Source organism: Plecotus auritus, assembly GCF_963455305.1.
Source record: "Plecotus auritus genome assembly, chromosome: 15".
NCBI lineage: Eukaryota > Metazoa > Chordata > Mammalia > Chiroptera > Vespertilionidae > Plecotus > Plecotus auritus.
In genome coordinates this window covers 13,640,530-13,658,014 of record NC_137781.1, presented here as the reverse complement: position 1 = coordinate 13,658,014, position 17,485 = coordinate 13,640,530, and the positions used below count along the sequence as shown (strand labels likewise).

At 47.2% G+C, this 17,485-nt stretch overlaps 1 protein-coding gene across 1 annotated transcript in view; it reads right to left on the bottom strand.

The window, feature by feature from the left end:
• Positions 1-2,473: 2,473 nt before the first annotated feature.
• The window catches only part of SH3GL3 (SH3 domain containing GRB2 like 3, endophilin A3), a 22,540-nt gene continuing 7,528 nt past the window's right edge, over positions 2,474-17,485 (bottom strand). The window contains exons 5-11 of the mRNA XM_080651674.1: positions 16,158-16,291; positions 12,984-13,142; positions 9,171-9,274; positions 6,697-6,803; positions 4,802-4,925; positions 4,119-4,255; positions 2,474-3,548 (exon numbers count right to left, since the gene is read on the bottom strand). Of these exons, the coding sequence (XP_080507800.1) occupies positions 4,912-4,925; positions 6,697-6,803; positions 9,171-9,274; positions 12,984-13,142; positions 16,158-16,291 (518 nt within the window). The 3' untranslated portion in view covers positions 2,474-3,548; positions 4,119-4,255; positions 4,802-4,911. The remainder of the gene's footprint in view (positions 3,549-4,118; positions 4,256-4,801; positions 4,926-6,696; positions 6,804-9,170; positions 9,275-12,983; positions 13,143-16,157; positions 16,292-17,485) is intronic.

The following is a 17,485-nucleotide window of genomic DNA, read 5'->3' as shown; positions in this document are numbered from 1 at the left end:
AGTTAGGGGAAACCAAGCCTGCAGGGGAGGGCAGTTGAGGGGAACCAGACCATCAGAGGAGAGCAGTTAGGGGTGACCAAGCCAGCAGGGAGGTCAGTTAGGGGCAACCGGGCTGGCAGGGGAGGGCAGTTAGGGGTGACTGGGCCAGCAGGGGATGGCAGTTGGGAGTGACCAGGTCTGCCGGGGAGGGCAGTTGGGGGTGACCAGGCCAGCAGGGCAGGGGAGTGGTTAGGGGGTGATCAGGCTGGCAGGCAGAAGCGGTTAGGGGCAATCAGGAAGGCAGGCCGGCGAGCGGTTGGTAGCCAGCAGTCCTGGATTGTGAGAGGGACATCCCTCGAGGGGTCCCAGATTGGAGAGGGTGCAGGCAGGGCTGAGGCACACACACACACCCCTCCCCCCCCATGCACCGGGCCTCTAGTATATATATATATATTTTGTTCAAGCACAACAAAGGCCTCCTCTTCAGGGTGAGCACTTACCTCACCAATAATAGAGGATCCAAACTTCAAATTAAAACCACAAAGTAAGTACACTTACTTATAAGGCCTAGGTCAGTAATATGAAATAAGCCAATATTGGACAAACAGTGATTTTCTGTGGTCATGCTGTTTCTTCCAAAGCACAGAAAGTTTGGTACCTGACCATATCCATTTACCTTTCCATGCTGACAGTTCACAACTTTCCTTTCAAATCTCCCAGGCAGTGAATAGAACCAACAAATCACAGGTACAAAAGAAAAAACTACCTTTACAAAAACATAAACTGGAGAAGAGGACAGCAAGCAGGTTGATGAATTAGAACCTGACACAATTCATCACAGCTAATGTGAGAACAACATAATCCCTGACAGAGGTAGGACTTCTTAGCTGAGGACAGGTGCTCTGAAAAAACCCTGGGTCACACGCATTCCCCAGTGAGAGATAAAGGAATGAGGATACTGCTAAGAGCTCAGAGTAATTATTTCCTCAAGCACAAGTAAGAACACAAAAGTCATTTCCCCTGAGCACACAGGTGTTTGACTGATGCACATCCTTCAGGTGGTAGAATTGCAATTGTTTCAGCCAAAAATACTCGCAGTGACATCAATGGGATATAAGGTATGGGCAGGTTGGGACATGGAGATGCTTAAAGTCTCACTTGTACCTGAAACTTATGAGGAATCTAGCAGAGTGTATGTTTCTTTTTTTTTCTTTTTTTTAAAATATATTTTATTGATATTTTTGCAGAGAGGAAGGGAGAGGGATAGAAAGCTAGAAACATCGATGAGAGAGAAACGTCGATCAGCTGCCTCCTGCACACCCTCCACTGGGGATATGCCCGCAGCCAAGGTACATGCCCTTGACCGGAATTGAACCCGGGACCCTTCAGTCCACAGGCCGACGCTCTATCCATTGAGCCAAACCGGTTTCGGCCAGAGTGTATGTTTCTATAAAAGGAGTTGATATTCAGGTAAGTAGATCTCAAAGTATCTCCGACAGTGTTGTCATTCTGAGTAAGAAAGATAAAATATTCTCTGGACATTTAAGTCTTCTCTGCATTGTGAATTATCAGATATCTAACAAGGGTATGTTTGTGGATAAAATATTTCCCACATATACTACACTCAAAATGTTTTTCTCCAGTGTGAACTTTATGGTGTCGGTTGAGGTTGAACATATATCTGAAGGACTTCCCACAATCACTACACTCATATGGCTTTTCTCCAGTGTGAACTCTGTGGTGTTGGTTGAGGTTACAATTTTGACTGAAGACTCCCTATAATCACTACACTGATACGGCTTTTCCCCAGTGTGAACTCTTTTGTGGTTAACGAGTTGAGTATTGTAACAAAAAGATTTCCCACAATCCCTACATTGATATAGCTGTGTGAACTCTGTGGTGTTTAATGAGGTTAGAACTATGATTAGAGGACTTCCCACAATCACTACACTGATACGGCTTTTCCCCAGTATGAAATCTTTTGTGGTTAAGGAGGTTATTATTGTATCTGAAAGATTTTCCACATTCACTACACTCATATGGTTTTCACCAGTGTGAACTCTATGGTGTTGATTGAGGTTAGACCTATATCTGAAGAACTTCCCACAATCAGTAGATTGATACAACTTTTCTCTAGTGTGAACTCTCTGATGCTCAGGAGAGTAGTGATTTGCTTAAATGACTTCACACAATCACTGCAGTCATATGGCTTTTCTCCTTTGTGAACTCTGTGGTGTTTAATGAGGGTAGGTCTCTGACTGAAGGACTTCCCACAATCAATGCACTCATATGGCTTTTCTCCAGTGTGAATGAACTCTGTGGTGTTGAATGAGGTTACAATTTTGACTGAAGGACTTCCCACAATCACTACATTGATACGGCTTTTCACCAGTGTGAACTCATTTGTGGTTAGGAGTTGACTATTGTACCTAAAAGATTTTCCACATTCAGTACACTCATAGTTTTCCTCCAGTCTGAACTTTTTTTTTTTTTTAATATATTTTATTGATATTTTACAGAGAGGAAGAGAGAGGGATAGAGAGCTAGAAACATCGATGAGAGAGAAACATCGATCAGCTGCCTCCTGCACACCTCCCACTGGGGATGCGCCTGCAACCAATGTACATGCCCTTGACCGGAATCGAACCCGGGACCCTTCAGTCCGCAGGCCGACACTCTATCCACTGAGCCAAACCGGCTTTGGCTAGTCTGAACTTTTTGATGTTCAATGAGATTACAGCTAATGCTTAACGACTTACTGCTATCAGTACAGTCATATAGCTTTTTTCCAGTGTGGACTTTCTTTTGGGTAAAGAGGAAATTCTTGTGCCTAAATGATTTCCCACGTTCACTAAACACAAAAAGTTTTTCTCCAGTGTGAACTCTATGGTGTTCAGTGAGAGAAGAACTTTGATGAAAGGGCTTTCTACAACCATCACATCACAGGACTTTTTTCCAGTGTGCACTCTCCTATGTCAATTGAGGTTAATGACACATCTAAATCCTCTCCCACATTTGTTATACTCATATGTCACTTCACCAGAGCAGACATCCTGGTGTTGAACAAATTTATATCTGTGGCTTGCAGCATTTTTACATTTGCCCCACTGGTGATTAGTTTTTCCACTGAGAAATTTCTGTGAAAACTCACTGCCACTGTGAGGCTTCCTGTGCTAAGACATGCCTAAGATGGCTGAGAAGTCTTTCCCAGGGTCCCTAGTGGTTGAAGGCACCCCTGAGATGTAGGAGGTGCACCTGCTCACAAACAAGGCCCTGTCCATAGCTTCTTTCCAGGGCTTCTCTCTACAGACATCCCTCTGTTGCTGGTGATGGTTTACATGGAAACTGAAGCCTCTAACACATGTGTCATTGAAGAATGCTTTATGCTCAAAGTATGCTGCTTGTGACTTAGTCAGGTGCAGAGTATCTTCTAAAAGTGAGAAACACCACTTCCAGAGATGGGTCCTCTGGGTTGCTGGAGCTCTTAGAAGCCATGAATTCTGCGTCCATTTGTACAGATACACTCTCATCAGAACAGGCCTCCTCCTGATCCATTTTATGCCAACATCCTGAAAACAAAAATATGGCGAGGAAATGAATGTTGACCAGCGACACGGGGATGTCCCATTACAAAAGTGTGTTGCACATATTACCTTGGCTTCGTGCAACTGGATGAAAATAAAAGATTTCCAGGAAGGATTTATAGGATGCTGCAATGAAGCTCTGGGCTACTGAAGATCAAGAACAAGGAAGACCTCAAATGAAATATGACACACGCATGGCAAGCAGCACATGGAACAGAAGAGGGATCACCTGCTCATTCCTCTGCTAACAGCATTCAGCAGAGATTGTCTGCTGGTGACATGGGCAAGCTGTGCAGAAAGTTGGTTACGTCTTATTCCAAGTAAAATTTAATAAATGATTAGCTTGTGTTTGAGGTCTACTTAAGCATGTATGTGCACCTCATAACACATGTGCAGGTCAATGTTGGAGAATACTGCAGAGAAAGCCTTGCAGGGGGACAGGTGATACAAAAATGCCAGCAGGAGAAGGTAGCCAAAAGCCAGGAAGTCACAGATGAAATTATAAATCAGAAAAGTGTTATGTATGGGACAGAAAAGGTAGAAATGAGCTCTTACCAGTGGCACTTGCACCTAAACACTGTTGGAAATGAGCAGGTCCCTTGTATGATTTGAACACAGCCCTTATGTCATACTTTTCCCAGCTGCCACTCAACAGGGCCAGGCCTCCTCTGAGATCATCCTGCATGTTCACCCTGTAAAAAAGCCAGGGTTCTCCCTGCACTTTCTGCTGTACAAGGACATAAAACCGAAGTATTCCGAGTATTAATGAAAGGCAACAGAGGTGAGCGGCCAGCACTGGGCCAGGGCAGCTCAGCAGGCAATGGTATTCAGGGAAGAGAATATCACAAACAATGGAAGGAGAGTCTCACAAGAACCGCCCATGGTTCATGTAAGTAAAGACCATAACCAGGCACAGGCAGTCACCAATGACCCTTAGCTGGAGGAAGGGTGCCGAAGTGGAAGCCATGGATCTGGACACAGTCAGCCTCCCAGGAAGAGGAAGTTAAGCTGGGTCCCATTAAACTGTCTGCAAGACTCGTGACTTTCACACACTTCCTGCACTCTCTCAGGCAATGGGTGTTAGATGAGTCCATTGCTTGCCTCCACAGCACATATGAAAATAATGTGGGGGAAATTAACAGAGCCCATGGTTTGGCTGTGGAGGAGAGAAAGTTATGTCTGGAGAATGAAGGAAGAGGGCCATCACCTCAGCACACTAGAAAATGTGAAAGTCTTACCTACAGATGATACAAGTGCAAACACTTCCAGCATCACATCGCAGTATAGATGTCTCTGATCCTCATCAAGGAGCCCCCACTCCTCCTGAGAGAAGGCAATGGCCACATCCTCAAAGTTCGTATCCTGTGACAATGGGGACAGTACAGCTCATGATCAGCATCTCTCCTATGGTTTTCTGTTCATCATACTCCCCACCCTCTACATCCATCCTATCCCTCTACTACCTTCATCAGAGTAGGTACTAGGCCTTAGTCCAGTGGTCGGCAAACTCATTAGTCAACAGAGCCAAATATCAACAGTACAACGATTGAAATTTCTTTTGAGCCAAATTTTTTAAACTTAAACTATATAGGTAGGTACATTGTTATTAACTTAATTAGGGTACTCCTAAGTGCCCGCACGTGGTATTTTGTGGGAGAGCCACACTCAAGGGGCGAAAGAGCCGCATGTGGCTCATGGGCCGCGGTTTGCCGACCACTGTCTTAGTCCAATTGAAGTAACTCTCTCCTTATATGCCAACCGATACCGCGTCTTCCCACAACAATGAAGTTGGATGAGCAGATAAAAGATATCTGAATCCTGGGCCTCACATGTGGGTCACACAGACTCTTCTCAATACAGCCGAGGGAGAAATGTTGGCCATAAAGAGAGTGTGATTGATTTGACACTGGTCTTATCAGGCATTCCCCCTGTAGTGCCAGAATGTCCCTCCAAGACCCAGAAAAGCAGGGGATCACACTTCACTCTTTGGAACTCAATCCTAGGATGCGGAGTCCATCACCTTTCACTAACAGTCACATGATTCTTTGAAACACACTCCTCTCACACAGCCTCTTTCCCAGAGTCACAGCTTCAAAAATAACATCAATATGCCTTGTTGTGGACAGGATTTTTCCTAATCACCTTCTTTCCAAAATTCTAACTCACCACTTCGTAATTTATTTCTCTCCTACCCCCTGCCTTCCCCATACCCACGGAGATTTTCAAGCCCAGGTGACACAGACGTATGCTATCAGGTTCCTAATGATCACTGTATCCACCCTCAACAACTGACAGGTGTGCACATACGTAACACCTAAGCTCTGGACGTTGCATGTAGCATGACAACATCCCTCTTTTCAGAAAATTACACTAAAATTCCACATATTAAATCCAGTCACCACCAAATATGGATTCACCTTTCATTCACTCTTAAGTCAATGTCAGGGCCCTATGACCCTGAATTAGCATACCCTCTCCAAGTGCACATCAGTCTTTCTATCACACCTCTCACACCTGCACTCCCACAGCCCCAACCACCATAACCATCTCCTTGACCTCCTACTCATTACTCAGCATGTGTGGCTCAGAGAATGAATGCCTGGCAAATTCAAACTGGATAAAGTACTACCCCAACTGTGATAGTCCACACTCATAGAGGCAGCCTTGCATCCTGCTACACAGGCCTCCCTCCCTGATTGGTTTTTACTTCAACCTCACCTAATGAACCACATCAGATAGCAGATGTCCAGAGCCCACCACCACTGGTGCTGCACTTGATGTCCCTTCACACGAGTCTTCATAACTCAAGTCCCATAGCCTGTGTCCCTCGTCTTACAGTTGACCGAGGCAACTGAGGTACCTGCCCTTGACTGGAATTGAACCTGGGACACTTCAGTTTGCAGAATGACGCTCTATCCACTGAGCCAAACTGGGTGGGGCCCTGTTGCCGGTTTTTAAAAATTGACATAAGTACCTGAACCCAGGAAGCAGGGAAAGGGGAGTTCCTGGGGATGGAGGCGGGGGAGGAGGGAAGATAGGAAATTCGGGGTGTCAGTGTCTTCAATGGCAGAGGAGCACGGGATTCTGGCAGACCCTCCGCAGGGCGCACCTGGCCCCAGTGCGGGCATCTCACCTTTCGACTTGGCTGAGGAGGCGGAGGATATATTGAGTGCGCTGGGACACCTTCTCAGCGGCCGTGGCCTGAAGTTATTTCTGCCCAGAGTGGAGGCAGCCGCGATTCTGTCACACACACAGAACACACACACGTCGAAAGATGTGTCGGCTGAAGCCAAACAGCCTCCCACACACGCTGGCTCTGCCTTGAGGAGCCTTACACACTGAGGGGCAGGGTGGGGGTGACTTTTACACCCTGACTCTGGAGTAGCCCAAAGTGCTAGAGGTGACACCCTGAGATGTTGTTCAACCATGTGTTGGAAGAGGGTCTATCATAAAGTTGGTACTCGCAGTGGGCAGTGGTCACCTGGGTGTTAAGCCCCAGCAGGACCCTGCCTGTGGGAGGGGCTTACCGTATGTGTGACCAACAGGATCCTGTTAAGGGGAGGGGCTTAGCTCATGTGGGAGGAGCTTACTGTCTGTGTGACCAGCAGGATCCTGTCAGTGGGAGGGGCTTAGCTCCTGTGGGAGGGGCTTACCATCTGTGTGACCAACAGGATCCTGTTAATGGGAGGGGCTTAGCTCCTGTGTGACCAGCAGGATCCTGCCAGTGGGAGGGGCTTTCATTTTCTGTCCCTTTTTCTCCTCGATACAGAGTCAGAAAATGAAATGCTGTTCCTGTGAGCTCCCAGTGACCACCCGACTACAGAGGGGACACCTTGCTGACACCACTTTTCCCTTTGTCAGAAGGGTGTTGATATAAGCCAAAACCCCTCCACATTTATTCATTACTAGAGGTCTGGTGCACGAAATTCATGCACGGGGAGCGGGGGGGGGGGGTGTCCCTCAGCTCAGCCTGCACCCTCTCCAATCTGGGACCCCTCGAGGGATGTCCGACTGCCCTACCAGGATTGGGCCTAAACGGGCAGTCGGACATCCCTCTCACAATCCAGGACTGCTGGCTCCCAACTGCTCGCCTGCCTGCCTTCCTGATTGCCCCTAACCCCTTCTGCCTGCCAGCCTGATCACCCCCTAACCACTCCCCTGCCAGACTGATTGATGCATAACTGCTCCCCTGCCAGCCTGTCTGCCCCTAACTGCTAACTGCCCTCCACTGCAGGCCTGGTACCCCCCAACTGCTCTCCCCTGTAGGCCTGGTCACCCCTAACTACCCTCCCCTGCAGGCCTGGTCCCCCCAACTGCTCTCCCTTGTAGGCCTGGGTCCCCCCCAACTTCCCTCCTCTGCCAGCCTGATCACCCCTAACTGCCCTCCCCTGCAGGCCTGATCACCCCCAACTGCCCTCCCTTGCAGGCCTGGTCCCTCCCAACTGCCCTCCCCTGCTGACTATCTTGTGTACACATGGGGGCAGGATCTTTGATCACATGGAGGCAGCCATCTTGTGTGTTGGAGTGATGGTCAATCTGCATATTACTCTTTTATTAGATAGGATAGAGGCCTGGTGTATGGGTGGGGGCCAGCTGGTTTGCCCTGAAGGGTGTCCCAGATCAGGGTGGGGGTTCCCTTGGGGTGTGGGGTGGCCTGGGCAAGGGGGCTTGTGGTGGTTTGCAGGCCAGCCACACACCCCCGGTGACCCAAGCAGAGGCCCTGGGATCTGGGATTTATTTATCTTCTATAATCAAAACTTTGTAGCCTTAAGCGGAGGCCAAGGCAGGCCAGGGCTGTGGAAAGCTTGGCTTCCTCCATCACCAGGGGCAACCCTAGCCTCCTGCTCTCTCCAGCTCCGTGGCTGCCGCCATTTTTGTTGGGATTTATTTATCTTCTATAATTGAAACTTTATAGTCTTGAGTGGAGGCCTGGGCCGGCCAGGGTGTGCGGAAAGCTTGGCTTCCTCCATCACTGGGGGCAACCCAAGCCTCCCTCCTGCTCTCTCCTTGGCCACAGCCATCTTGGTTGGGGTTAATTTGCATACTCGCTCCTGATTGGCTGGTGGGTGTGGCTTGTGGGTGTAGTGGATACAGTCAATTTGCATATTACTCTTTTATTAGATAGGATGCTAGTCCTGTATAAGACAATTTTCTGTTATCCAACCCTGGCAAACAATAGGGTAGGTTTTTTTGTTCACCCCTCACTTTAATGCACAGGGTTACCATGCATACTCCATAGGATATCACTCATTTTCAAAAAAGTCTAGAGCAGCCAGGCTGGCATGGCTCAGCAGTTGAGCATCGACCTATGAACCAGGAAGTCAGTGCTCGATTTCCGGTCAGGGCATATGTCCAGGTTACAGGCTCGATCCCCAGTGGGGGACATGCAGGAGGCAGCCAATCCATGATTCTCTCTCATCATTGATGTTTCTCTCTCTTCCTATCCCTTCCTTTCTGTAACCAATTAAAAAAATATATATATATTAAAAAAAAAAAAAAAGGACGGACAGTGGGAGGGGCGGGGGAGATGGAGAGGCAGAGAGCCAGAGGGAATGGTTCCCACTGGTTCTGATCCCACATCCCTGGGCAGGTGTGGGAGGCTCTTACCGCATCCGCAGCTTCCTCTGCAGCAGCTGCAGGATGTCGGCCGACTGCTGGTGATAGTCTAGAGCCGCCTGGACAAACAGGGCCAACTGGATGACTTGCTCTACCTGCAGGGAAGGAGACGTTACTCCCTCGCAGCTGGAGCCGTGGGGGCCGGAGGCGGGACATGAGCCCAGGGTCCAGGCCTTGCAGAGAAGCCCTGTCCACCTTGGCTCATTTAATGTCACAGGAGCTGGTGATCAACACGTAGGTCCAGGTGTATAGACCAGTGATGCCAGCCGCACATGTGCACATGGAGTTCTGAATATAAATGTGCTTTAACTCAATCAAATGCCAACTATCCCACGGAGAGGATATTCTCGGGAGATTTTCTTTTATGCTATAAAGTTCATCGATCTGAGAGCATCGGCCTGCAGACCAAAGGGTCCCAGGTTCAATTCTGGACAAGGGCACGTGCCTTAGTTGTAGGATCCTCCCCGGCCAGGGCCCTGGTCAGCGTGTCTGCAGGAGGCAACCAATTGATGTTTTTCTCTGTCTCTCCCTCTCTCTAAAAATCAATGGAAAAATATCCTCAGGCGTGGATTAACCAAAAATAAACAAATAAATAAAATAATGTCTCTTTAAAAAAAATGAAAATGAAGTTCATCGTCCATGCGGAAACAGAGAGATCCAGCTTCTCCTATGACAAGGGAAACCTAAACTGAGCGGGTGAGCGGCTCCCTCACTGAAGTGTCTCTTTGGGTCCTTTCTGCTCAAGTCCAGTCAGGGACTAAGTACATCCTGCTCTTCTCAGACAAGAGGGACCTAGGGCAGTGCCCCCTGTAGGTTCTCGCCGCTATGACAGCCTTCCCTGAGACAAACAGCTGAAAGGAATAAACTCTAAAGATGGTGGCATCTCTCTTTCCCACCATCCAGACATTTGTGAAAGCGGTGACCAAACATCAGTGGACATAAAAAATATAACATCAGCCGGCCGGTGTGGCTCAGTGGTTGAGTGTCGACCTAGGAACCAAGAGGTCAGGGCAATGCCCGGGTGCCAGCTCACTCCCCATTGTAGGGCATGCAGGAGGCAGCCGATCCATGATTCTCTCATCATTGGTGTTTCTCTCCCTCTCCTTTCCTCTCTGAAATCAATAAAAATATAAATATATTAAAAAAAATCAAAAGGTTAAAAAAAAAATCATAAGGCCACGTCCCCTAAGGAATCCCTGGTGATGCGTCATTTGGGGGAGAGGAGTCTCCAGCAGGCCCACCAGCTGCCCAAGCCCCCACCTGTCCGAGGTGCTGCCACGGAAAAGAGGGGCTCACTGAGCTCATTTCCGGGGGCCACAGAGGTAAGCCCACTGGCTGGAGGTGCTGGGGTCCCCCAGCACGAATCTCACACGCTCCAGATCCAAACAAAGACACAAAACAAGATCGCCCCTCCCCCCTTTCCCAGCTCCCCAGAGCCTCTGCATCACTTCCTTAGTCCTCTTGCTCATCGGCTGTGGGCGAAGCCGGCCCGTGGCTCACTGACAACACCCACCACAGACACTGCTGCCTCGGAGATCCAAAGCGGCTCCATCTGTGCCCTGGCCGGTTTGGCTCAGTGGATAGAGCGTCGGCTTGTGGACTGAAGGGTCCCGGGTTTGACTCTGGCCGAGGGCACATGCCCGGGTTGTGGGCTCAATCCCTTATAGGGGGCGTGCAGGAGGCAGCCGATCGATGATTCCCTCTCATCATTGATATTTCTCTCTCTCCCTTCTTCTCTGAAATCAATAAAAAATACATTACAAAGTAGCTCCATTTGGTGTCACACACTATGCTTTCTCTGCATATGAGTTCACCTTTCCTACCCACTTAGACTGTTTCAACCATGGGTTCCCAGGGCATCTCAGACCACGTGGACGTCCACATGGGACACATCAGGATTTGCATCAGAACAAGGAAACCGCACCGCAAGCGTATGCCAAGCTCAGTGGGGCAAGAGCACGCGCCAGGCCTCGAGGTTCCAAAACCCAATACGCAAAACAAACACAGCCTGGACCCTGTGCAATCCTACGGATTTCTTCAGTTTCACCTCTTTGGCTCTGACACATGCTTTTTTATTTTTTAATATATTTTTATTGATTTCAGAGAGGAAAGGGAGAGGGAGAGAGAGAAACACCAATGAGAGAGAAACACGGATCGGCTGCCTCCTGCACGTCCTCCACTGGGGATGGAGCCCAGAACCCAGGTACATGCCCTTGACCAGAATCGAACCCGGGACCCTTCAATCCGCAGGTCGGCGCTCTATTCACTGAGCTACACCGGCCGGGCTGACACATACTTTTCAACAAGTCCAGTGACTCAGCCTCACGTGATCCAGTAGACCGCCACCTCTATCCTCAGCAAAGCGAGTTTCTATTTTAACGCCCCTTCGCAATCCGCGTGGCACTGCAGAATGTGAAAAGGAATCGTGGGAGAGGACTAAATGAACATTCTTTTTGTTTTGTTGTTTTGAATACTCATGTGAGGGTATTTTCTCCATTGGTTTTTAGAGAGTGGAAAGGAGGGAGGGAGGGAGGGAGGGAGGGAGAGAGAGAGAGAGAAACATTGATGTGAGAGAGACACATTGATTGATTTGCCTTCGCACATGACCCAACCAGGCCTGGGGATCAAGCCTGCAACCAGGATACGTGCCCTTGACCAGAATCGAACCTGGGACCCTTCAGTCCACAGGCCTATGCTCTTTGCACTGAGCCAGACCCGCTAGGGCTAAATGAACACTCTCTGAAACACTATGGGGCTGAGAGGGTCGAGGGGACACCAGCAGCTCCTCTCTCTCATGTGGCTAAAACATAGGACTATGTCACGGAGAGATACACTTGTCACTGGGCACTTCTTCCATTCCTGGCTGACATCAGGAGGGACACGCATCCCGGGACGCTGTGCACACACATAGTAGGTGCTCAATGCAACCAGGGGAGAGGTGGTTACTAAGCTGAGTCTCTGGTCATGTGGAGGCCCCCAGCTGTGCCCAGGCCACGAGCAGCCAGCTGTGTGTGGTGGCCTCTGCTTCCCAAACCACACTTAGAATGAAATACCTGGATGTGGCTGGCGTGGCTCAGTGGTTGAGCGCTGACCTAGGAGCCAGGAGGTGACGGTTCAATTCCAATCAGGGCACGTGCCTGGGTTGCGGGCTTGAAACCCAGTAGGGGGCGTGCAGGAGGCAGCTGATCCATGATTCTCTTGCATCATTGATATTTCTCTCCCTCTCTCTCCCTTTGAAATCAATTAAATATATATATGGCACAGATATATATATGGCTAAGTGGCTGGCTGTACATGCATCAAAGATTTGTGCAAGAATGGGCCTTCCTTCCCCTGGCTACCAGCACTGCCTTTGCTCCAGCTGGAGCCGCCTTTCCACCTTCCCACGCTGCCCAGAGGCCAGGAGCGGCTGGGGCAGTGTGGAACACCCCCGGCCACTGCACCTGAGTATGCAAATTAACCCACCATCTTTGTTGGGTTAATTTGCATACTCATTCCTGATTGGCTGGTGGGCGTCGTGAAGGTACAGTCAATTTGTATCTTACCTTTATTAGTGTAGATATTATATATACTATTTTGACATGTAATTTTTCCAGTAACGTAAGTACCGCAGGAATCTTTCTTCTAATTAATTTCCTTTCAATGTGCACGAATCTGTGCACTGGGCCACCAGTGTATAAATAAAAAAAAAAATTCTGATTTCTGGAAACTTTTAAAACAACAAAGGCTCCCAAGAGCTTCCCCACAAACATACAGTCAATGTTCCATTCCCAGGAGGGTCGCCTGCTTGGGGTCAATACTTACATCATTTTCTAAAAACTTAAACATGCTTTTCTCTGCCACGACCTTGGACTCCTCGAACTTTTCCATTGCTTGTGCGATCTCATCATCGGGGATCTTCCCGACGTGCCTCCTTTTATAATCGTAGTCGAGGCGGCGGCCCTCCAGCCTCTTCAGGTGGTGCTGAGGGAGAGGAGACAGACCTAGAGCTGCCACCTCGGCATGTGGCCCAGGGAGGCCTGCTGCACCTCTACAAGGAAGGTCATTACTCTTCCTTGGCCTACATTTTAGGGGGCAGGGACCCAGTTACTTTTCTTTTTGGCGGGCACCACAGCATCTATTAGAGACTTCTTTCCCTGTAAATTCTCAAGGAATATTTATGAAATGAACGAACAAATGGATGTATGGATGGATGATAGCATAATAGATGAATGGATGGATGGAGGGATAATAGTATAAATGGATGGACGGACGGATGGATGATAGCATACGTGAATGGATAGATGGATGAATGGATGGATGGATGGATGGATGGATAGATGGATGGATGGATAGACGATAGCATAAATGAATGGATGAATGGATGGATGGATGACAGCATAAATGGATGGATGGATGGATGGATGGATGGATGGATGGATGGATGGATGGATAGATAGACGATAGCGTAAATGAATGGATGAATGGATGGATGGATGACAGCATAAATGGATGGATGGATGGATGGATGGATGAATGGATGAGTAGATGGATGGATGGATGATGACATAAATGGATGAATGGATGGATGGATGGATGGATGACAGATGATTGTCAATATGGAACATAAGGACACAGTATTGTCACTCAGATTCCATTTTCCAAGATCTTTACAGGAACTCTCACCAGCTCTGTTAATGTCCATAATTTCCAACCAAATTAACTATACCAAAAATAGGGATATGTCTTCTGGCACTACTGTCAAAACCGTATTAAGAAGTAGACATTAAAAATACAAATCTCTAGTATCTTCTAGAGCAAACATGTCAAACTCGTGGCCTGCAGGCCGCATGTAGCCCACAATGAATATTTATGCGGCCCAGCCAATATAAAGGTATGTAAGACATGTTTTAATAAAAATTTCACAACTTAATTTTTACAATATCCTGCTATAGATAATTCTTAATGATGAACTACAATGTTCGCTAATGACTGATGACTATCATCGTGTTGCATTCATTTCCCTTACATGCCTTATGCGCAGGTGCAGTATTTCTCTCCACTACTACTAGCAGCGAATATTTTAGCAGCCAATGGCCATGTCATTAGTCTTGGACTGACTTGTTTGGTGTGCACAATAGAAAATATCTTGCTTTCAGAGAACAAGAAAAATAGGTTTATTTGCATTACACTTATTCATTTGTGCAGTTATTCAGTGTCTGGTAAGTCAATATTGAAGAAAAAATACTAATTTTTATTAAAATGTTCTATTATTTTATGTTAACGATGACTCATTTATTTCAGCCCTTTGTATTCAGCATGTTTCTATCGAAATAAACCTATGTTTCTATGAAAGTTGAAGCTTTTTTTGTGGCCACATACACTTAAACCTTGTTTATTTGGCCCACGTTAGCTTTGAGTTTGACATGCTTGTTCTGGAGTACTTATACATCTTCCATAAGGTTCCCCAACAATTACAGAATGAGTTGAATAAACACTACCATGAAAGAAACACACACACCCTCTTGTGTGTGAGCTCCATGTGGCCATTTTAAAAAATTTTCCAAATATATAATAAAGTCCTGGAAATTAATGACCATTTGTGCCATGTATCAAAAGAGGCAATGAGGCCCGGCTGGTGTGGCTCAGTGGTTAAGCATCGACCTAGGAAACAGGTCACAGTTTGACTCCCGGTCAGGGCACATGCCTGGGTTATGGGCTCGATCCTCAGTAGGGGGTGTGCAGGAGGCAGTGGATCAATGATTCTCTCTCATCACTGATGTTTCTCTCTCTCTCTTAAATAAATATAAATATATATATTTTTAAAAAGATGCAATGAGTATGTTCTGATTTTCATCGCTGAAAACCCACTCCACAGTTTAAGAATCATTTGATCTGAGTAATGGCTGTGGAAATAAGTACCTTTAGCTTGGCTTCTTGCTGGCTTCAATAAGCCACAGGATAGCCCTAGCCGGTTTGGCTCAGTGGATAGAGTGTTGGCCTGTGGACCTAAGGGTCCCGAGTTCCATTCCGGTCAAGGGCACTTAGCTCGGTTGTATCCCCACCCCCCCCCCAGACCCCAAGCAGGGGCGCTGGTCAGGGTGTGAGCAGGAGGCAACCAGTCAATGTGTTTTTCTCACATCGATGTTTCTCTCTCTCTCCCTCTCTCTTCTACTTTCTCTAAAAACCAATGGAACAGCCTTAGCTGGTTTTGCTCAGTGGTTACAGCGCTGGCTTATGGACTGAAGGGTTCCAGGTTCAAATCCGGCCAAGGACATGTACCTTGGTTGTGGGCACATCTCCAGTGGGGGGTGTGCAGGAGGCAGCTGATTGATGTTTCTCTCTCATCGATGTTTCTAACTCTATCCCTCTCGTAGCCGATTAATGATTCTCTCTCATCACTGATGTTTCTATCTCTCCCTCTCCCTTCCTCTCTGAAATCAATAAAAATTAAAATATTTTGCCCTGACCGGTTTGGCTCAGTGGATAGAGCGTCGGCCTGCAGACTGAAAGGTCCCCGGTTCGATTCCGGTCAAGGGCATGTACCTTGGTTGCGGGCGCATCTCCAGTGGGGGGTGCAGGAGGCAGCTGATTGATGTTTCTCTCTCATCGATGTTTCTAACTCTCTATCCCTCTCCCTTCCTCCCTCTGTAAAAAAATCAATAAAAATATATTTTAAAAAATTAAAATATTTTAAAAAATTAAAAACAAAAAAATAAAAAAAGTCAACGGAACAATATCCTTGAATGAGGATTAAAATAAACAAACATGTTTACCATTAAAACACACACACACACTCACAAAGCTACAGGATAAAGGGCTCATGGCTCCTGGGGCCCCTGCTCAGGGGGTCAGGTGAACATCACTGAGTGGTTATCTGTTTCACCGCCCACACTAAGGTGATGTTTTCGCTGGGTCCCTACAGACACATCCCCATGGTTTTAACTACAAACATCATTTTAAGTAGCAACGCAGGGGTTTACAGCCGAGAAAACTTACCGAGATCTGTTTTAAGTCTTCGTCGTGTACTAACTGGAGTGGCTCAATAAAGGTTTGCTTAACGTTAATATCAAAGGATTCTTTCACCTCCAGCATCAGCTTCATGGCTGTGCCCATATCGATCAGCGCACCGCCTGGGACAGAAACACAAATAAAAAGCGTTTGTTAACGGAGCACCCAGGGGTGGTGGCACTACTCACTTCTTGCCCAAGATTTGTGGGGTGATGGTTTATTTAACAAGGTCTTCGCTAAGGGATTGACTCGGAAAATAATAAAAATAAAAACTTTCTTTTTAAAAAACATATTTTTATAGATTTCAGAGAGGAAGGGAGAGGGAGAGAGAGAGAAACATCAATGATGAGAGAGAATCATGGATCGGCTGCCTCCTGCACGGCCCCACCCAACCCAGGCATGTGCCCTGACCAGGAATCGAACCGTGACCTCCTGGTTCATAGGTCAAATCTCAACCTGAGTATAAGAATGATAATAATTAAAATCCATTTTTTCTTGAAATATTGTTTAATGAATGTAATATTATTATATTAAGATAGTTTTTCTTGAATAATTGGTGTTTATTGCATGTAACATTATGTTTAAAAGTTTTTCTTGAGATATTAATGTTTACTGCATGAAACAATATTATATTTAAAAGAATTTTTCTTGAAAAAAAAATGGAAAAAGAAACAGAAACTCAACAACTGAGCCAGCCAGCCTGGCTAAAAATAAAAACTTTCTACATTTCTTCTCTACTTCCTCCTTTTTTTCTTCATTAAACTCACCTGGCGGCTGACAGGCCGAGGCACTTCCCATTCTGGCCACTAGATGGAGATAAAGCTCAATTGTTTTGTAAAAAACAAACCACGACGTGTTTTTGTAAACTGGCCCTAAGGGTTTTTAAAGCTGCAGAACAAAGTCCCTCTTTATAAACAATAAAAGGATTGAGTCCTCCTCAGGGCTAAGCACCCACCAATGAAGATGACAATAGGAATGAATGAACATCTCATCTCAGCTTTTGCTGCCCGGTCATCCTGGGGCCTCGCCCTGGATCATTTCGAGGGCAAGGCGCCCGGATCCCCCTGGTGTGGAGGAAGCCTGGCAGTGTCACGCGGGGAGCTCCCAGCAGGGTGGGCAGTCATGCCCAGCGTGAACAGCGAAGGGCGGCTCTTCCTGAATGAGCCCCAGTACCTGGGCAGCAGCTAATCAGCATTAATTTGCAAGCAGGCGACCTCCAAGCTGTGCACAATGAGGTTGCAGGTTCTTTTAAAAACATCTCCCGTATAGCTCAGTGGGTAGAGCGTTGGCCTGCGGACCAGAGTCCCAGGTTTGAC